Source organism: Lampetra fluviatilis, chromosome 6 (assembly GCF_964198595.1).
Source record: "Lampetra fluviatilis chromosome 6, kcLamFluv1.1, whole genome shotgun sequence".
Taxonomy (NCBI): Eukaryota; Metazoa; Chordata; class Hyperoartia; order Petromyzontiformes; family Petromyzontidae; genus Lampetra; species Lampetra fluviatilis.
Genome location: NC_136280.1, coordinates 11,919,800 through 11,942,296, shown reverse-complemented (window position 1 = coordinate 11,942,296; position 22,497 = coordinate 11,919,800). Strand labels below are relative to the sequence as shown.

At 42.7% G+C, this 22,497-nt stretch overlaps 1 protein-coding gene across 1 annotated transcript in view; it reads right to left on the bottom strand.

Moving 5' to 3' along the window:
• LOC144933147 (transmembrane protein 132E-like) overlaps positions 1 to 22,497 on the bottom strand; it is a 555,499-nt gene that overhangs the window by 217,318 nt on the left and 315,684 nt on the right. Inside the window, exon 3 of the mRNA XM_078857737.1 lies at positions 4,640 to 4,786. Coding sequence (XP_078713863.1) covers positions 4,640 to 4,786 — 147 coding nt within the window. The remainder of the gene's footprint in view (positions 1 to 4,639; positions 4,787 to 22,497) is intronic.

The window sequence follows — 22,497 nt, the reverse complement described above, 5'->3', positions numbered from 1 at the left end:
CGAGATCTGGTAGAGTTCCAAGGGAAGTCTACCAAGGGGTATCCTTACCAGGTACTCGAACCACCTCAACTGGCCCCTCTAGATGTGGAGGAGCAGCAGATCGACCAAGGCTGGCAGCATCGTGTTTTTTTCCATTGGGTTTTCATGGTATTTATTAAAAAACGATCATCTCAGATGGCCAAAAATCCGGTTTTATTCGGTTTTATTGCCAGTTAATTCCTATAATTATTATAGCCCCCACCAAAGAGAAGACAAACAACACGTTCCGCTACAAGATGATGGTCAAAGATCGCAAGACGCCGATGGAGTATTGGCTGTCTGATGGTAGTGAATGGCCTGAGCTGCAAAAGATTGCCGTCAAGCTGTTCAGCATTGCCACATCCAGTCCCGCATCCGAGAGGAACTTCTCCACCACGGTCTTCATTCACTCCAAGCTGAGGAACAGCCTGAGCATGAAGTCGGTGAAAAAGGTCGTCTTCATCAAGAGCAACATTCCCACTTTCTTGGACGGTGCGGTTGAGATGATCAAAGAGGACAGCGAATCCGATGACTCTGGCGCCGATTGACGACAACTTGACTTGTTTTTTTCTCTTTACAAAATCGGGTTTTTTAAAATACAAAACCAATAACCCGAGAACATTTGCAAAAAAAAATCGGGTTTTTTCCCCCCTTGAGATCGACTTTGAGGCTCTCCCGGATTACCGAGCTCCTCACCCAATCACGAAGAGTGAGCACATTTCGGCCCCTTGTACCCAGGATCTCATTCTTTCGGTCATTACCCAAATCTCATGATCATAGGTGAGGGTGGGAACGTAGATCGGCCTGTAAACCGAGAGCTTTGTTCGAGAACTCATCTTCCGCTTCACTACCATGGAATGGTACAGTGCCCGCAACACTGCGGACACTTTACTGATCCGCCGGCCGATCGCCCTCTCCAACTTACCATCACTGGCGAAAGAGATCCCGAGGTACTTAAACTCCTACGCTAAGGGCAGCTGTTCCTCTCTCACCTGGAGAGCATAATCCACCAGGAGTGAACCATGACCTTTGTTAAATGTGTGTATTCATAATATTATTTTTGCTATGAAAATGTTGTGTCATGAAGGATATATGAATACGAATGCAAGAAATGTAAAGATAATTATCATACAACATAAAAAAACAATGTATTGCTATTCAAATATAATTAAATAATACGTATTTTAAAATAGTAAAATGGGTTTTTATTATTGAATGTTTTTTTGTGTGTATATTAGTCACTGTATATGTAAAATAAATGTATGCGCTAACTTTGCTTCACTTTGGAATGTGCAGTTTTGTTGAACAAGCCCAGGGCTCCCTTCAAGTAACAGTCTGTAGGCAGGCTCTTAATTAGTTACGCGAATTTCACGACTACACTACTACAGTAATTGTAGTGAAGGAAAGCAAAGGTAAAGGTACAGCATTGAATTCACTTTTTCAAGCCCACTGCTGGTATATATCAAATAAAGGGAGCTCTACAGACCATATCTACAAGGCATTCTCGCCTACTTCTCCAGGCTGATGAGTTGAGGCTGGAGTACCCACACTTTATCCCCAACACACGTGGCCTGACGATCGACCAAGTGTCGTCTACCCCCTATGTACTCTGCTGGGTAGATAAACGCGGGGAAATTACAAACACAACTCACCCATTGTTTCAACTGCTGCACCAGTAGATTGAACCGGAGTGACAGTGTGCTAACCATTACAGCAGTGGTTCTCAAACTTTTTGGGCTATTGTGCCCCCGTGTTGAATTTGATTTCAACCGAGTGCCCCTTTGCCTGACCTGGCAAGGTTCTGAGAAATAAACGTATGACTAATGAACATCAATATTTTAACCAATTGTCCATTTTGTGAGGTATCCTAACTAGCGAGAAACTGCAAGCGAAAACAAAACAATCATCGGATGCTCTGCATGCATGCACAACGTAATTTGTTCGCGCTCGCTGGTTACTGTACCCATACATATGCAAAATTGTATCAATTGACATGACAATTGCATCGAATAGTTCTCTAAGCAGGCATATAATTCAGGGTTTAATGTATCTGTGACTCTGAGGTTGTTTTCAATCCCTCCAGATAATCTATTGTTTTGATGTTGTCATAGAAATGCATTTTCTTTAATAGATGGCAGCTGCATGCATCAACCAGAAATTAGAGGATTTCTCTTTAAACTCTGACAAAACTTGCCCCAATATTATTTGATCGTGAAATAAATTCCTTATTATGTTGAATAAATACTTCTGTGATCTAAAAAAACCCCGATGAATATCCTGCTGGAGATGCAGACTCAATTGGCATGACAATGTTTCGCTCGCTTAGCAACAAAAAAGGATTTAACCAGGGATTGACTCCACTCTGATTAAACAAATGTGCAAACCGAGCTCTTTTGACTTGTCATATAATTCATGGCAAACACATTAAGTGGGATATTTATTAATAATTCAGTCAACTGTATTTATGGTTTCAATGTTACCATTCTTTACTCGTTGGTTAAAAATAAACACTGCAGTAATGTTTAGAGAAAAAATACAATTATTCAGATTACTGGGTGCTTTTATGTGCTCAATTACTCTATAAAATAGCAATGGGGACAGGTATAATTTGAATAACAGTAATTTTCAGCTTGCTTAAAGCGAGTCAAAAAGCCAAATCAAATGGTTCTGTGTGCTCAAACGAACTTTGGGGTGGTGCTAGTTTTTGTAGGTGGAAATTCCACAACCCCAAGAGCAAGGTAAGTTTCTTTGCAGCGTAACCACCATTGGCTTTCCCTATAAAAAAAGATGTAATTTTATGAATAGGATATGAACATTCCTGATTGGGATTGTGTGTCAAGTGCTTCATCTACAGCACTAAATGGTAAAATGTTAAGTCCCAAGCAAGTAAATGTGTGTGTATATAATTGTACAAAATGTTCACTTAAGTCAATTATAGAAGTTTCTTAAAGGCAGATAATGTAAAACACTGAACCTGTGTGGTATTGAGGAAACATTTAAGATTGCGAAATTAATAAAGGGAAGTTTCAAATGAATTGGAAAGCATAGCGGCAACTTGTGCACGGAAAAAGTAACCACTTTACTAATGCCCGAGTCATTCTGAATTTTGGAGCTTTCGTGACTGCAGGAATTATTCTTTGGTTCTTTCGGTAAAGTCACGTATAAAGATAAAATAATAAATTAATAAATTAAATAATAGCATACCTCGACGTTTCGATTGCAACACAAGCAATCATCATGAGGTATAAAAGAAATAGCAACAAAAATCTAACCAGAAAACTATAGACAGACATATAAGCAGACAGATATCACAAAGATACACAGAGAGAAAACACGTATCGGCACAAAGAGAGAGGGATCGTCTCTGTGACGAGGCCTTAAATATAGAGAGGGGGTGGGGGCGGAGAGAGGGAGGGGGCAGAGTAAAAATTAGCATGTCAATGAGTGGACGACGACGTGGTACTGTACGCAAGCTTGAAAATTAGGAGAAAGACACACTAAAATTAAATAACCTAGCAAAATATCGAAATGTAATGTAATGCAACACAGAGAGTCGGTCAACAGTGGTTCAATCTTAATTAATCTTAATTAAGATTGAACCACTTCTACGGGGAACCACTTCTACGGGGAAGTTTTAAGCTTATCTTTTTTCTCTCTCTCTGGTTTTTTGTTTTCTCTCTCTGCCTGTGTCCTCTCTTTGGAATTTTCACACTTAAATTCTAACTTAGCAATCTTTGAAATACGTAATCAACCAGGCTATGCGTTAATTGTGTGTTGACCGACTCTCTGTTGCATTACATTACATTTCGATATTTTGCTAGGTTATTTAATTTTAGTGTGTCTTTCTCCTAATTTTCAAGCTTGCGTACAGTACCACGTCGTCGTCCACTCATTGACATGCTAATTTTTTCTCTGCCCCCTCCCTCTCTCCGCCCCCGCCCCCTCTCTATATTTAAGGCCTCGTCACAGAGACGATCCCTCTCTCTTTGTGCCGATACGTGTTCTCTCTCTGTGTATCTTTGTGATATCTGTCTGCTTATATGTCTGTCTATAGTTTTCTGGTTAGATTTTTGTTGCTATTTCTTTTATACCTGATGATGATTGCTTGTGTTGCAATCGAAACGTCGTAGTATGCTATTATTTAATTTATTAATTTATTATTTTATCTTTATACGTGACTTTACCGAAAGAACCAAAGAATAAGCCCGAGTCATTGTTTTTGATTAAAAAAATAATCATCAAGAAGAGAACACTACAATTGATTTTTGTAGTTTCCTTCAGTTACAATAATTTACTCGAATAAAGGGCACGCATCTTAACACGAAACATCATTATAAATGTGTTATGTCCCGCATACAATATGAATAATGGATAACAATTGCAATAATATTAGTGGGATGAAAGGGATACAATAATTGTTAATATTAGAAGAGATAGTGTTCTTCATTTCATTGTCATTTATGGTAATGAACTCATAACCACCCAAAAGCATAAATAATGCAAGAACCTGCTTGATAAATGGGATATTAATAAACTGCATTTCTTTAAGCAAAAATACAGAGTTGTCCATACGGTTTACATTCATTCACGTGGTTGATTAATTCCGATTTGAAACACTCACCCGTCTCGTGTAGCTCCACTTTTCAGGGTGATCTGCAGTGTGGCAGTCGAAAACTTCTCTCCATTGTTGATTTCAGTGTTAATGTCAAAAACATTCGTTTCGCTGGGCAGGACACCAATGAACGATATGCCTCTCTTGCATTTTACCCTGCGACGAAAATATTTAAAGCGTTACGCTTATAGAATCACAAAGACGCACACAGATGGCAAGCATAACAACATCTGCAATTTGCCAAGAATATGCGGTGATATCACCACAGATCTTACATCAAGGAAGGTCCACCTTGACTCATGACTGCATGTAACAACAATAGTCACCATTTGCCACTAAGTGGTGATGACGTGCAAGGCTATGTGCGCTTTGAGGCCACGTGAAACATCAAAGGCTCGCTGACAAGGAGATCACGGGACAGATCCAGGTATTATGGGTTGACTGACTGAGATGACTAACATGCACCACCTGTTTTCCCCACTCTGCAACTTCCATGAGTTTTAGCTGCTCAGCGCTCTGCTAGGTGTGTGAGCGTTACTCCTCTGCTCTCCATTGTTGTTGGAGGGCAACTGACTCCAACTGTCCAGGAGCCTCCTCTACAGAAATCGATGATGACACCGCTGGTATCAGTTATCGGCAAGTCAATTCAATTTCACACCCTCACGTACTACATCAGCCCATTCCTTCTCTAACCTATGCAATTCCCATTTATCCCCCTCTATCCAGCCAACAAAAAAACTGATTGGTATTGTGGTGGCAGACAAAATAGCCTGGCCTGCTGGAAGAGCTCTGGAACTCACAGCTTCCCAAACCACCACCACGCTCCCACACTCCTTTTATTCTTTTGCTCAGATTGGAGCCACTTTCTGTTGGTTGGCAGTGTCCTGCCCTTAGTGGAGAACCGTCCATTCCTCAGAGTAACTGTAGCCAAAACCAGCCCAATGGACCTCCTGTATTCTACAGAGGTTGAGGTGGTACCGGTCAAGCCGCTAACATAGAAGCATAGGAGGAATGGCAGCCTCTCCTCTGCAGTGAGCGTTCAAACATTCCACGTGGACCATCTGCAGTGGTTTCCAGCTGTTTCTGGATTAACCCTGGGTGGGGTTGGGGGTGGTCATTTTGAAGGTGTGAGGGGTTAGTAGTCCCCTCACACCCGTCCAAGGCCCCCATTGGCCGCTGTGGTGGCTGCGTGCATGCCACGAGGGGAACAGCTAATTAATATAGGCCTTCCTCAAATGGCATTGCCCACAGCACACCACATTGTTACTGACTGGTAACCAGCAAGGACATTGTGGTTATTTTGTCCAGTCACACAAATACACGCACAGATACATGCACATACACGCTGAATAATTTAATTGCATTAAAAACGATAAGGACATGCCATTATGTGGCTAAATGTACAATAATGGCAGCTACCATCTAAATGACGATGGGTTATTTGCAATCAAGCTATTCATTTCCAAGCATAGCTTTTCTAAACTTTTGAAACAATTTAAAAGTTACATCATAGAGCACTCAATTTGTTTAAAAAATGCTTGTGCAACATGGAAATAAGATTGTGTATGGAGTATTGATCTGATGGTGTACGCTTAAGATGCACAAAACTGCTGCGACATTTAGCACAGGACCCTTGAGTGCTCTTGTGAGACAAGGGTTGAGCTCTGGACTCACGTAATTCTGCCACAGTTAATAAAAGGGAACATATTTGGTTATTTTCCAAGATTACACAAAGAGTGGTTTCTTGGCAGAGCAAATTTGCACAATGGTTTGTTTAGGTGTCACATCCTTGACCTCAATCCAGCTGAAGGGTTTAAAAAAATCTACCCTAAGGGTTGCAGTTATTATTTATTATATGTATAAAAATATGATTAAATGGCAAAGTACAGGAAAAACTTTGCCCAACACGGCTTTATTGAACGCGTGTTTCGGATCTACAAAGTTTACCTAATGAGGTCTGTTTTCCAGAACATGGGGGTAATGTTTTGGCCATACTTGGTTTGACGCTGCTATGATTCTTATCTCTGCGTGGAAAAGTAGTGCCGTGGGAGTGCTGCATCCGTTGCAAGGTGTGAATGAATCGACTGAGAACGATTTATTTACCATGCATATTTTTATGTTTGTATGCTTTTAGTGTGTGTTATTTTTGTGTGATAATGTTACACACTCAACACTCAGAATGGCACAGCATAAATGTTCACACATTGCTGCATGCATCTAGCCAGGACTTTAAGTCATACTGATGCCGCCTAGTTGGCGAATCATGAACGTTCAAGTGACAGTGTTAGGGGCGAGCGTGGGGCTGACAATTCAGAGTCGGGGGTGAGCGTTGGCCATGAGTACTGAAGTGCGTGAAGGGTAATGGAGATGTGGGTTTTGAATTCAGATTAAATTGAAAAATAAAGTGTGTATACACACAAGTAATGGAGAGTGACTTAGCCTCCTACATTATAGACTGCCAGTACACTCACCAAACTTAATAACCAGGCTACAGTCTACATTATAGACTGCCAGTACACTCACTCCGATTAAAAACAAGGCTACAGTCTACATTAGTGGTTATTTGTTTATTATTAATTCTATTTGATTATTATTTTTCAATCTACGTGACTTTATCGAAAGAACCAAAGATGACTATTGTAGTGACATTGGGGATGTCACTGTATTGTGCCGGCCCTAGAGGGGCATGGCGTGCGATGGACCGTCATCGTGGACACCCGTAAGTGGGTGGACTACCAGCCCTAGTGAGGGCTTGGTGAGTGGCACCACGCATGCAGTGCAGTGCTGTCTCCTAACGGAGGGAGTGGGAGAGTGTCAGCCCAGGGACAGGGTTACCCTAGGCCATGGCACTCTGGTTGACCCCGAAGGTACGTGACTGGTAAAGTCTACAGGGGGCCCCCAGGTGGGGGCTCAGGGGTGGTCACGTGTCCGGGGGAAAGTTGTCTCAAGAAGAGTCGAGAGCCAGAGCTCTCTCAAAGGTGGGCGGGGCCAAGGGCAGAGCCGGCCCCGATTCGGGAGCATATAAGCCGGGTTCCTGAAGGGACCGGGGTCGGCGTTGCTCCCGTCATCTGAAGATCTACGTTCTATGTCCAAGAAGAGTCTCCAACACGTAGTCCGAAACCCGAGCTGGCGTCCGGTCCATTGTAGCTAACTCCCAGTATGTTAGTGTAGTTAGCCGGGTGGTCCTACCACCCTAGGCTGTTATCTGGTAAAGGGGCAGCTACCCCTTTGTGTATTCGTGTTGGTGTAATAAATATGTTGCCTCTAAGAAGTACGTCTGCGACTCAGTTGGGCCCACTACACTATTATAGAATTAGTATATCTACGACTACAGCCAGTACACACTACTATAGAGTTAGTATAGCTAGTACTACAGCCAGTTCAGTTCATTTATTAGGTCTAGCCCTGTGAGCATTGCGGCTCTTGACTCGGGTGCCACCGCAACAAACAAAAACATGAACAAAGAACATCTTAAATTGACTACGCGCAACAGAAAAATCCAGGGAAAAAGATCAAAGTCTTCAAGAAAAAAACACCGTATATCAACGCTGTGTGCAAACATCCCAGTGGGATGCAAGTCAAACAATAACAACCATTAGACAATTTAGATAAAAGTTATCAGGCTAACTCTGTACTTCAACAAACACACATGGCTAAACCATACATTTTCGAAATCACCAAAATAAAGATATAAAAACAATGTAACAGTGATCATAGGAACTGTGATTCAAATTTAACAATAAACGATATACATAACATGTACGACTAAACTTTGCAGCCATAGTTGGCAGCATGAGTCACTCCATAACAGCAGGAGTATCTGCAGGAATATCAAAAAATTGCAATACACCTTTAAAGATTAGCACACTATAATCAAAACTCAAGATCATACTTTGGAGCGGTCATCCGGAGCGATGCATTTGGTTTCAGGCCACTCTGCATAGCAGTGGCAACTAGGGGTGTACAGCTCCTCAAGAGCAGTTTGAGTGAAGATCTCACAGGTAGTGATCCAAGTTGCAGTTTGTTGGCAATAGCAATCCAGATCCTGGGAGCATCAACAGCAAAGGCCCTTCCTCTAGTATTTGTACGGCAATAAGGAATGTGAAGCTGGTAAATGAGCGAGGACCTTAGGTCACATTTGTTCTTCTAAACAGTGAGGAGATCCAGCAGGCAGTCTGCTGATTTTTTTGTAAGTACATCGTGAATAAATAAGATCTGATGCACAAGCCGTCGATCATTAAGAGATGTTAAGTTTGACCCAACAGAGAGATCTCAGTGGTGGATCCTATATAGGCAGTTCAATGCAAATCTTAAGGCCGAATGATAAATTGAGTCAAGCTTCTTCAATACAGTACTTGGGGCTGATTTATATACGATGTCACAGTAATCAAGTAGAGGAAGTTCCAAATGGAACATAGGGGGGGGGAAGCAATGCTTGTGTCAATACAGAAAACCAATTTTTTATTTTGTCTTTTTACCAATTTAATCAATGTGATCTTGAAAATTAAGTTTTGAATCAAAAATGACCCCAAGATACTTATAGATCTTCACTTTCTCTATTTTATAATTATTTAAGGAATGTAATTAGGGAAAAATAACTTCCTGCTTTAGTCCTGGTGAGAAGCATAGCATCTTGGTTTTGGAGGTATTCGGGACTAGTTCAAGAGCAACTCGCTGATGTTGTAGTTTGTTGAAATCACCATGGAGCTTAGTAATCACGTCATCCGGAGAGCGGCCAGCAGTAATCAGTATCGTGTCATTTGCAAACAGATTTACCCTGGAATAATCCAGGTCAGTGCCCAAGTCATTGACATGAAGAGAGAACAAGAGGCGGCCAAGGATGGAACCCTGTGGAACCCCTTTTGTTATCTTAACACTGTTTGACCTCCAACCATCTATGAATACAGTTTGGATGCGAGAATAGAGGTATTTTTTAACCATTCCACTGCGTGTTTGGAGAAACGGAGGCAACTTCGTTTACTAAGCAGGGTGTTGTGGTCGACTGTATCAAAGGCTTTGGACAAGTCAGGAAAAAACTGGAACAGTACTGCTTATCAATGCTACTATACATGTGATTTAGAGAGTCTAATGGAGCAGATGTGGTGCTGTATTTTTTCAGAACCCAGATTGGTTTCGATGTAAAAGATTGTCGTCGGACAGGAAACTGCTAATTTGGTAGTTCAATCATTTTTCTAAATTTTGCATCAACAGGGACAAAATTGAGATAGGTCGGTAGTTATTTGGATCATCTTTAGGGCCCCCTTTGTGAAGTGGACGAACATAGGAATGTTTCCGTTCTGGAGGTACTGATGCTTCTTTGATGGACAGGTTGAAAATATGGGCTATAGGTTTGTATATTAGGTGATGAACAATTATCAGAGGAAAGACGGGAATACTATCCGCTCCGGTAGAGGAGGACCCTTTGAGGTAGGACAGTTGTTTCAGAACATTACCTTCGTGGATAGGCTTGAAACTAAATTCGTTTAAAAGTTTGGACAGGGGTGTAGTAAATTGCATGAGCAGGGATGACTCCCATTACATTATCAAAAAGGTCACCAGCTTCAGAAAATTTAAGGTAAAAATTGTTGACTATTTTTGGGCTCTGAAAAATAGTCCCCATTTCGGTTAAGCACAAAGGGAAGATTATCTGTTTTAGATGCCTTTTCGATCAATTTTACTGTTTTCCAGAAGATCCTGGCATTGTCATGTGATTCCAGGAGAGTGGAGGAAAAATATGCATTTTTTGCATGCCGGATTTTTTTGATACATCTATTCCTTAAAATCCTGTACTCTAGCCAGTTATTGACCAAATTACTTTTCTGAGAACATGCCCAGGCCTTGTCCCTAGTTTTCATGAGCTTAGTAATCAAAGGATCAAACCATGGTGGGCGGTTGTGTTTAATTTTAAATCTAACCAACGTAGCATGTTTGTCAATAATTTAGAGAAACGTGTACCTGAATGTCTCCCAAGCCATAGTCAGGTTGGGGATATCGCAGACCTTGTCAATATCAGAGTGAAGCACATAATTAGTAAATGCCTGTATGCTGAAGTGTCTCATGGAGTGCTTATCAACCAATTTATGGGGGGGGGGAGCTTTGGGTCTCGCTGACGATCTCAACCCAAATATGAAGGAGTGATCACTAAGGTTATTACCCAGAACACGAGTAAGTGGGAAATTGTGAGGGGCGTTAGTCAACAGGACGTCAAGCAGAGATGACTGTCACAGATTTTTTAGGTTGGGAGTTGTGGGGACATTTAATAATTGAAATATGTTAAATTGATTTGCAAAATGTGTGGCCACGGCCAGCGGATTTAACACATTCCAATTCAGATCACCCACTAAAACTATTTCACCTTTAGGGCGGCCCTCAAGAAGCTCCCTCAGTGCAGTCCCAGCTTCAAAATCCTTACCACTAGGCGGTCTCAGCATACTACCAATATCTGTTGATTTTTAGGGAGAGTGATTCTGAGAGCCAGACCTTCAAAGCACCATTTTTTTTTAAACAAGGAATGAGCTTGTGAACATAAAATAGTACTACGAACATAGATGGCGATTCCACCTCCTTTAGACCCTCGGTCAAGCTGAAAAAGGTTGTTGTTGTCAATCGTAATCTGCAAGTCATTGACGGCTGGAGTGAGAAATGTTTCTGTAAGGCAAAAAATGTCCGGGTACAGATTTGCCACTTCTAATTTAAGTTGACTTAATTTAATCACAAGCCCTCTGATGTTGACGTGTAGAACACCAACACCTTTTCTGCCAGAAAAATCTACAAAATGATATGAGTTCTTTACATTTGGACCAGGGTGAAGCTCAATACCTCCCAGAAACAAGAAAAGTAGAATTAATAGATTGCACAGGTATTTTCTGTGAAAGGATGATGAAGTAATGGGACAGAGATGATGGAGTGTAGAAGAAGCTGTTTCACTAGCAGGTGTAGTGGCAAATGGAGCATCAAGTATGGCCGAGAAATAACAAGCTTCGCCGGTGGTAGAGTTGAGTTTGGCATTAGATATGGTCGGGAGGGACAGCAGTAGGATACAGAGCAGAACTGCCATCTTGGGCATGATGAAGGACTGGCCGGTGTGCGTGCTGCAGTCTGCATCCACCATGATGTCAAACACTCGCCAATCGTATGTGGAGTTTATGCCCCCCACTCTGGTGGTGAGCCGTGAGCTTTGGAGAGACGACTCAGAGCGGAACTTGATCCTGACTGTCAAGCCGTGTGTGTGAGTCGATGTGTGTGTGCGAGTCGATGTGTGTGTTAGTCGATGTGTGTGTGTAAGTCGATGTGTGTGTGAGTCGATGTGTGTGCGTAAGTCCATGTGTGTGTGCGGGTCCATGTGTGTGTGTAAATATAATTGTGTGTGTGTAAGTCCATGTGTGTATGAGTTGATGTGTGTGTGAGTCGATATATGTGTATGTGTAAGTCGATGTGTGTGTGTACGTCGATGTGTGTGTGTGTAAGTCCATGTGTGTGTGTAATTTGCTGTGTGCGTGTAATTCGATATGTCTGTGTGTAAGTCGATGTGTGTGTGTGTGGCTCTATGTGCGTGTGTGAGTCGATGAGTGTGTGTGAATTCATGTGTGTGTGTGTTAGTCGATATGCATGTGTGTGTACGTCCATATGTGTGTGTGTGTAGTTCGATGTGTGTGTGAGTCTATGTATGTGTGTGTTGAAGCCGATGTGTGTGTGTGTAAATCGATGTGTGTGTGAGTCGATGTGTGTGTTTGAGTCCAAATGTGTGTGTGTGTGTATGTCAATGTGTTTGAGTGTGTCGGTCGATGTCTGTGTGTGTGCAAGTCGATGTGTGTGTGTCTTTTTCACCCGGGCAATGCCGTGTACTTCCAGCAAGTATGAAATAATTACGTTTCATCCAGAATAAACAGACAAAAACTCAAACATCATGCATGGTATAACACATTCAAAGCATAGCTCAAGTGTTTCTTAATTTTTGGTGACTGTTACGTTTAAATGTATATCCTATTATTTGCACAGTCCCGTTTCGTCAAATTAAACGCCGTGTTGAATTGTCCTTATTTCAATTTTAGATTGCTGTCTATGAAGACACATGGTTTCAATGTGTTCAGTTTGATCAATTTATTCAGCTTTGACATTGAAAAGTATCAAAACGTTACACCAATGATAACATTCTCATCTGACAGCATGGGGCAATGTTGTACTTTGTGGTAGGTTCCTAGAAGTGGTGTTGGTGTTTTGCATTAGGTGCTACACATTATGTGGTGTATTACAGCACCTAATCATACGCTGACGACCACTGCAGATGGAGTGATGAGTGCATTTCATTTCCAGGAGTGAGATGGATTATGGATTCGCAGGACCATTAAGGATGGCAAAGGCATAACCAGATCTCCATTCAGCAGTAGATAGACAATAGTGCTTGTTGATGATAATGAATCTATCATATTTCTGGGCACAGCTTAATAGTCTGTCATCATGACTGATTGATAGCCTTTAATTAACAACTTCAGAGCATAACGACATCATCACTTTTGCAAAGAGGGTGGGTGGAAGGCATGGTTACCTGTGTAAGGACAGTACGGCTCCTTGTTGCTGTGGTTACTAATTGACGCGACGGGCACTGACAGGGGTGCGTAAGGATAGCACGTGACCTACAGTGAGGGAAAAAAGTATTTGATCCCCTGCTGATTTTGTACATTTGCCCACTGACAAATAAATGATCAGTCTATAATTTTAATGGTAGGTTTATTTGAACAGTGAGAGACAGGATAACAACAAAAAAATCCAGAAAAACGCATGTCAAAAATGTTATAAATTGATTTGCATTTTAATGAGGGAAATACGTATTTGACCCCTCTGCAAAACATGACTTAGTACTTGGTGGCAAAAACCCTTGTTGGCAATCACAGAGGTCAGACGTTTCTTGTAGTTGGCCACCAGGTTTGCACACATCTCAGGAGGGATTTTGTCCCACTCCTCTTTGCAGATCTTCTCCAAGTCATTAGGGTTTCGAGGCTGACGTTTGGCAACTCGAACCTTCAGCTCCCTCCACAGATTTTTCTATGGAATTAAGGTCTGGAGACTGGCTAGGCCACTCCAGGACCTTAATGTGCTTCTCCTTGAGCCACTCCTTTGTTGCCTTGCCGTGTGTTTTGGGTCATTGTCATGCTAGAATACCCATCCACGACCAATTTTCAATGCCCTGGCTGAGGAAAGGAGGTTCTCACCCAAGATTTGACGGTACATGACCCTGTCCATCGTCCCTTTGATGCGGTGAAGTTGTCCTGTCCCCTTAGCATAAAAACACCCCCAAAGCATAATGTTTCCACCTCCATGTTTGATGGTGGGGATGGTGTTCTTGGAGTCATAGGCAGCATTCCTCCTTCTCCAAACAACACTTTCACCCAGTTGTCCTCTGAATCATTCAGATGTTCATTGGCAAACTTCAGACGGGCATGTATATGTGCTTTCTTGTGCAGGGGGACCTTGCGGGCGCTGCAGGATTTCAGTCCTTCACGGCATAGTGTGTTACCAACTGTTTTCTTGGTGACTATGGTCCCAGCTGCCTTGAGATCATTGACAAGATCCTCCCGTGTAGTTCTGGGCTGATTCCTCACCGTTCTCATGATCATTGCAACTCCACGAGGTGAGATCTTGCATGGAGCCCCAGGCCGAGGGAGATTGACAGTTCTTTTGTGTTTCTTCCATTTGCGAATAATCGCACCAACTGTTGTCACCTTCTCACCAAGCTGCTTGGCGATGGTCTTGTAGCCCATTCCAGCCTTGTGTAGGTCTACAATCTTGTCCCTGACATCATTGGAGAGCTCTTTGGTCTTGGCCATGATGGAGAGTTTGGAATCTGATTTATTGATTGCTTCTGTGAACAGGTGTCTTTTATACAGGTAACAAGCTGAGATTAGGAGCACTCCCTTTAAGAGTGTGCTCCTAATCTCAGCTCATTATCTGTATAAAAGACACCTGGGAGCCAGAAATCTTTCTGATTGAGAGGGGGGCAAATACTTATTTCCCTCATTAAAATGCAAATCAATGTATAACATTTTTGACATGTGTTTTTCTGGATTTTTCTGTTGTTATTCTGTCTCTCACTGTTCAAATAAACCTACCATTAAAATTATAGACTGATAATTTCTTTGTCAGTGGGCAAACGTACAAAATCAGCAGGGGATCAAATACTTTTTTCCCTCACTGTAAGTGGTAGTAAATAATAATTGACGCGACGGCACTGACAGGGTCGCGTAAGGGTAGCACGTGACCTAAGTGGTCGTAAATAATAATTGACGCGACCGCACTGACAGGGTCGCGTAAGGGTAGCACGTGACCTAAGTGGTCATAAATAATAATTGACGCGACGGCACTGACAGGGTCGCGTAAGGGTAGCACGTGACCTAAGTGGTCGTAAATAATAATTGAGACAGGGACAGACCGGCCCAGATGAGGTGAGAGAGTCAATGGGAAAAGGGGCGTGGCCGGGTCGAGGAGAGGATAAAAGTTGGCATGGAACAGGTCTCTGGGCTGCTGCTGTGGGGGAACCAAGAGAGAGTCGTCGCGAGTTTCATGTTCCAGTCATACGTCCACGGGGATATAAATAAACTGGCACTTACCATAGTCATGTAGAGTTACCACCACAGGTTCAGACCTGTGCGAATGAGCACTGTTTGAGCGGCAAGAAATCTTGACATTTGACTCGACTGTACAGCTGTCACGTGTCAATTTTGACACGCGATAAAACCAATCAATCACATGACTGAACCAAAAGAATAATCAAAGCTCTGAGATAACTGTAATGTTTCACAATTTTAGCTTGAAGTGGTATTGGATGCCTGCCATCTAAACACATACTCTGATGCTTGGATTATTCAATGCGAGCTTGATAAAATGTGTGCGTCCTCACAATATTTAAATGCGTTCACGACGCTTCTTGTGTTAATGCTACCCTTCTGACTACTGATTTAATTTATGCCACCGAAATGCTGTTGTCTCAGGCAGAGTTGGTCTCAGGAGAAATTTAGCAGGATAACAGCAGAGTAGGACGAGGTTGAGTGAGTAATATAATTGTTTTATATGGAGGAATAATTGGCTAAGGTACTTGGTTGATATCTAATGTGTACATACTTTTGAAGATATTTTGGAAACTTGAAAACCGTTCTAGGATCAAGGTTAAAATGACAGTGCATCATAGATAACAGCTCTTGTGTATTATTATTTCATATTTGTCGATTGTATATTTACACAAAGGTAGCAAACTCATCAGATGCTATTGTATGTGTGTAAGTTGAACCTATTTCATACACAACCAACCATGCTAATCGGAGGTTCGGGGGAAGGAGAACAAACAAAACACAAACAAACTGTTCTAAAGAAAGAAGTTTTCAATCTAGATTTAAAAGTCCATAGCTCCAGCGCCTTTTTTAATATCGGAACGAAGAGCGTTCCAGATGGCTTCAGAAGCGCATATGAAAGCGCGCGATGCAGTGACAGGTCTTTGTTCGATGGCCAGCCAAAAGCCTAGAATGACCAGAGTTTGCGTGATGGTTTTTGCTCTTTGACGAGATGAGCAAAGTGTTGTGATTCATTTGTGGCAAGCACTTTGTGTGTAATGAGTGCGACCTTATAATGCATGCATTTGGCAAGCGGAAAACCATTGCATTGCTGTATTTCTTTAGCTTAGTAAACCATTTACATTTAAGCGAGCATGCACATAACTGTGCTTGCTTGTGTAGTTTTACTAAATTGTATCATCTTTTAAAACTATGCCCTTTCTCTACTTGCTAAACCCAGCACTTCCTTGCAAAACTAACGTAATCACTAAATACTGCATTGGATCTACAGCTAATATTCATTACAAGCACATAACACATACCAATGCATTCATAATAACGGCACCATATAATTGTAGCTATAAAGTCGTTAAACTGCTTGCTCACGGAACTGCTGCTGGAAGGGCCTCCATTTGAGGGAGCTTTGCAGATGATATTTTGGCCTATTCTTCGATGCTGGCCAAGTTTATTGGAATAGGTGGGAGTATCCACATTTTACCAACCACACAACGAACTGGAGTGTACCCATTTATGTCCAATGGATTGAACATAGTTTAGGGTAATCCCCCATCGTCTTGCCCCAACCCTATCTTACTTCCCTCGTGTCTTACTCCTCTGTCCCATCCCATCGTCTACGCTCCCAGTCTCTACCATCCCTCTCTGTTCCTCTCTTGCCCTGCCCCCAGTCTCGCTTTCGTTCATTTTCCCTTCTTGCTCCCCTTCACTGAAACACACTCCCAATGCACAAAGATAATCATCTTTGCCATAACCTGCTTCCAATCCTTCCTTAAAACAACCCCCATCTCTTCTCCCTTTCCCATCCTGCTACTGCTACTCCCTGCCCTCCGCCCAGCTATGAACAGGCCTTCCCCAACCCCTATCATCACCTTTACCCCTATAACTACCACGAAACGTATGACTACCCCTAACCCTACCCCAACCCCTAACCTACGCCAACCCCTATCATCACCCCTACACCTATCACTACCCCTATCACTACCCCTAACCCTACTTCAACCCCTAACCTACCCCAACCCCTATAATTACCCCTACTCCTATCACTACCCCTTTCACTACGCCTAACCCCACCCCAACCCTAACCTACCCCAACCCATATTATCACCCCTACTCCTATCACTATCCCGATTACTAACCCAAACCCTACCCCAAACCCACCTTAACCACTAGCACCAGTCCTCCTGTCACCATTAATACACCACTACTTTAAATAATCCTACTCTTTATTTAATCTACTATCATCTTATATACAATTTTATAATTGGTGCAAAGCACATTGGATTAAGGTGCTACATACATCTATTTGAGATAAAGTGTTTAAGAAACATACTCATTTCGATTTAAAGCTTTCGTGACTGCAGGGATTCATCTTCTTGGTTCTTTCGGTAAAGTCACGTAGAAGGGAAGTAATAAAATAATAAAAATAAAACATAATAAAATAAAATAATTCTCACGACGTTTCGGCTATGCACATTCTTTTTGTTAAGGCGCTCTTCCACCTCCAACCCAGCTTATATATAAGCTCCTAGCTTGGTAGTGTCTCATTCTTCACCTGAAGACGGCTGCTTGCGTTGTAGCCGAAACGTCGTGAGAATTATTTTATTTTATTATGTTTTATTTTTATTATTTTATTACTTCCCTTCTACGTGACTTTACCGAAAGAACCAAGAAGAAGAAACACTCATTATTTCAACTCCAGTGCCTCGATATTGTGACCTCTGTATTTCAATTCCAGTGTGCTTAACAAGTTACACCACAACATACCCCGAATTAGTTATATACAGTATTTAAAGAGTTTTATAAAAGTAGAAGAAGCGAATGATACTAATCAATACAATTGGGAAAGTAGCGTAGCCTAGATATTTTCCCCTGAATGAGAAAATAAAGACATGCGATAAGCACTCACAAGTAAGATGAGTGAGTATATTGCCAAGCAACTTCTCCATTGACCAACATCGAAGTACAACTTTTGTAAGTACGCCTGTCCTTCTGTTCTATAGAATGGAAATTCATCATTCAAGGATTAGGTACAGTCCATGGATGATGGATGTAGGAGTTAGTGACATTTCAAGCAGTGCATTCTCTGCCTAGAGCTAAATAAAAATGCAGATACAGTCCTCTGTTTATCTTGCCACTCGCCTGTGAATTCCTCCTTGATTCTATTACCTGCACATTATGCTGCTGATTTGAGCATTGCCCATTCAGACGGCTCTTTATTTCTCCAACCGAGTTAATGAGATATGCTGATTTTTTTTCTCCCAAGCAGCAGTGTGTGTAAATGAATTTCACTACTACTACGATACCATTTTATTCTCACGTCACCATGTAGGACATTTAAACGCAGCCTGGATCTAGCAAAGGGCTCACCCCCATCACCTCATGTGAATGGTAACGACTTAATATCGCCTACTAAGTGTTGTATAACATATGGAAATACTGTACCCAACAAAAAACTTTCAGAAAAGCCAAGACCTGTGGATGCACTAGGCCCAAGCATTCGGCTCATGGCTCCAAGCAGCTCAAGGGGCCACGGATTAATTGTATCAAATCCTCATGAACACAACAAGCTAATTAACATAGGATGCTAATTGATATATCATAAATAGGTTGCCTGCATCAATCTTCTTTCATATCTCACTGTATATCTATGTATTTCTACATCTCCATCATCTAATTACTTCCCGCATCTCTGATTAGCGTGGTTGGCTACGTTGAGTGCGAAAGAATATCAGCATACTATCTTTTCAATCTTGATTTGAAGCTTTCGTGACTGCAGGAATCAATACTCTTTGGCTCTTTCGGTAGAGTCACGTAGGTAGATTTTTTTTTTATATCACGACGTATTGATCGCAACACAAGCGGTCGTCCTCAGGCGGAAAAAAATAATCCAGCAGTGGAACTGCTGAACCAGCGAGAGAGCTGTTAAAACAAGAGGTTATATATGTGGCGAAAGGCAAGCAGGCAGGGTCTGAGCTGGAAATGAATTCCATCCCCGGACGCAAGCACATCAGCTATGTTAATGGGGGAGATTAGGGAGAGAGGGATTAGGGAGAGAGATTAGCATGAAATGAGCTTCCGACGCCGCATAGAGTATCGTCCCCGCATATGCGCACAACAGCAATGTTAATGGGAAATTAGCACTATGTCATTTCAGCCATTTGAAATGGGGCATCAACAAGATCATTTCTGCTTTGAGCCCCCCAATGTGTCTGAGCATTACCCTCTCTCTTGTTTGTTCATCATAGTTGATGATGACCATGGCACATTTGTTATTTTGTTGGGTTTTGATGAGTGTGCAGATGGCTGAACAGGCCAATCCGAGCCCGGAATTCTCTGTGGCACAATGGACAGGTCAGGGAGGATGTAGAGCTCTGGGGTGCAGCCACAAGTCCTTCCTTGGTAGATTTGAGCTGCGGTCTCTTCAAGATAGCACAGGAGCTTCTCCTGCTCTCACAGAAGACTGCACCATCCTGTACTTTTCTTCTCCGGGCAGGTCGGTCCTGAGCTAGGGGTGCCCAGCTTTTCAGGTCGAATTCAAAGCTCTTCAAGGAAGCTTTCAGGGTGCCCTTTGTTGTGCTTTTTGGGGCCACCTTGTGCTCGCTTGCCATTTGTCAGCTCGCCAAAAAAGACTTGTTTTGGCAGTCTCACGCAGGGCATTCTGGTCACGTGGCCAGTCCATCTAAGCTGTTCCTTCACAAGCAAGGTATATTGGCCTTGTTGAGGACTTCAGTGTCAGGGATTCTGTCCTGCCACTTCATCCTCAGCAGTTTTCTCAGACAGTTTCTGGTGGAGATGGTTCAATTTCTTTGCATGGCGCTGGTAGACTGTCCAGGCTTTCACCCCATACAGAAGAGTTGGTAAGACAACAGCCTGGTAGACCTTCAGTTTTGTCTCCTGCTTGATGCCTGTCCTTTCCCATACCGAGTCACATAGACGTCCAAAGGCTGCACTGGCCTTGACAATCCTGATGTTAACTTCATCATCTATGTGCACAGCACGAGACAGAGTACTACCAGGGTAAGTAAACTTGTCAACGGCTGAAAGCTTTTGCCCATTCACAAAGATGGTGGGCTCAGTGTAGGGTTTCCCAAGAGGAGGTTGGTACAGGACTTCAGTCTTCTTTGTGCTGATTGTTAGGCCGAAGTTGTTGCAAGCTGAGGAGAAGTGGTCCATATTGTCCTGTAGATCTTTATTTGAGCCAGCAGCCAGAGCACAATCATCAGCAAACAAAAGTTATCGAACAGTAAATTCCTCCACTCTAGTTTTGGCTTGCATCCTCCACAGATTGAATAGCCCACCGTCAAAATGGTAGATTAAGATAATTACAGTGTTGTGGTTCTGGAATGAGTCTTGCAGCATGGCAGAAAACACCATGCTGAAGAGTGTTGGCGCTAGAACGCAGCCTTGCTTCAACCCGTTTGTGATTGGGAACGTATCAGAGAGTTCTTGCTGGTCTCTGACACTGGCCATCATGGAGTTTGTGCATGATGCCAATGAACTTGTCTGGACACCCATACTTGGCCATGATCTTCCATAGGCCCTCCCGGCTGTGTCGAATGCTTTTGTTAGATCAACGAAAGCCATACAAATATCAGCATTTTGTTGGGCAGTAAATACCATGTCAGTGGTTCTGCGGTCTTTTCTGAAACCACACTGACTCTCAGGTAGCAAACCCTGGTCTAGGTGGACAATTAGGTGATTCAGAAGGATTCTTGCCAAGATTTTGCCAGCGATTGATAGTATGGAGATCCCTCTATGGTTGTTGCAGGCCTGCCGATTGCCTTTCTTCTTATAGAGATGGATTATAGAGGCATCCTTGAACTCCTGGGAAACGGCTTCTAATTTCCAAAGAGACTGGAAGAGGTTGGTCAGTTTCTCGACTAAGCGAGGCCCTCCAGCCTTATAGATTTCCATTGGAATAGCATCGGACCCTGGAGCTTTGCCTGATGAGAGAAGGCTTATGGCTTTTCTAGTTTCCTCAATGGATGTTAGAACAGCAAGGGACTGGTTTATTTCAACTTGAGGCAGTCTCGCAATTGCCTCCTCATTTATGCATGATGGCTGGTTGAGGACTGCGCTGAAGTGTTCAGCCCACCTTGGAAGTATTTTGTCCTTCTCTGTGAGGAGTGTTGTTCCATCTGCATTTAGGAGACGTGAAGTTCCTGAGTGTTGGATTACCACCGGGGTAAGAATGTTATAACAACAAACAGTACAAAAACATGATAGTTGTGCAAAGTATAAGTAAGGTAAACAAATCACCCAAACACATACAATTGAAAGAAGATCATCCCCATCCTACCAAGCAAACCCACTGGGGTATTAACTCATTTTTCAGAAGTGACCTGGCCACAAAGGACAGCTCAACACAGCGGCTCATCAATTGAAAATTGATAGCACAAAATAAAATAAAGGCCCACAGAAAATCCTGACGATGACAACTCATGCGAACAAGGTTTTTTTAATTCATTTATTATTACTCCATAAAGGTGCAATCATGCAATTACTTGGTCACGCCACTGCTGGCAGAGTAACCTGCAGAAGAGGGAGCTCAAGCACAGCCCTCGAAATGGTATTTGGCCTCTTGTTCCATGCTGGCGACCTGCCATTCGAATGACTGTGGTGAACCTATGGATGCTGCTTGGAAGGCAGAAGCCAGGGGGAGGATTAAAACATATTGCCCATTGTTTCAACTGATGCGTGAGGCATCGAATCCAATCCGGTGACCTCTGGCTAGTAAGTCCAATGTGTTAACTCTTATTACATTACTGCAGCTAAAAAATCATGAATGGGATGCGAACTAAAAATGTTTAAGCACCCAACCTCCACAACATACAAAGACAAAGATATCCTGCATAGCCTTAACAAACTGTTGGGGCAAGTTCTGTTAGCGAGTACTTATGAAGGCCGGAATGGTACACGAGGGGATGGGTGGCCAGAACCATTCCCGACCACCTTTGTCGCTCCAGTGGCGATGTTTACACACTGCACCAGGTACACATTTGAGACTGAGTCAACCTCGGGGAGGCCCAGGACTGGATACAATATTCGCGACCGTGAGTAGAACTCGAACACACACCACACCCTCACACCCTCATTCGCCTCCCGCACAACACTCCTCAAAGCATCGCCCCTCCACGATGTATCTTCCATTGATATCGTTTACCCCCTGTATGGGACCCTAACTCGCTTGTTCATGTTACCCCATTACGCTTTTCCTCTGGCGTCACCCCCACCCAACCCCACCTAACCATACGCTGTACCCAGGGCCGGATTCAGGCATGATCTTTAGGGGGTGCAGCCCAGGGGCCT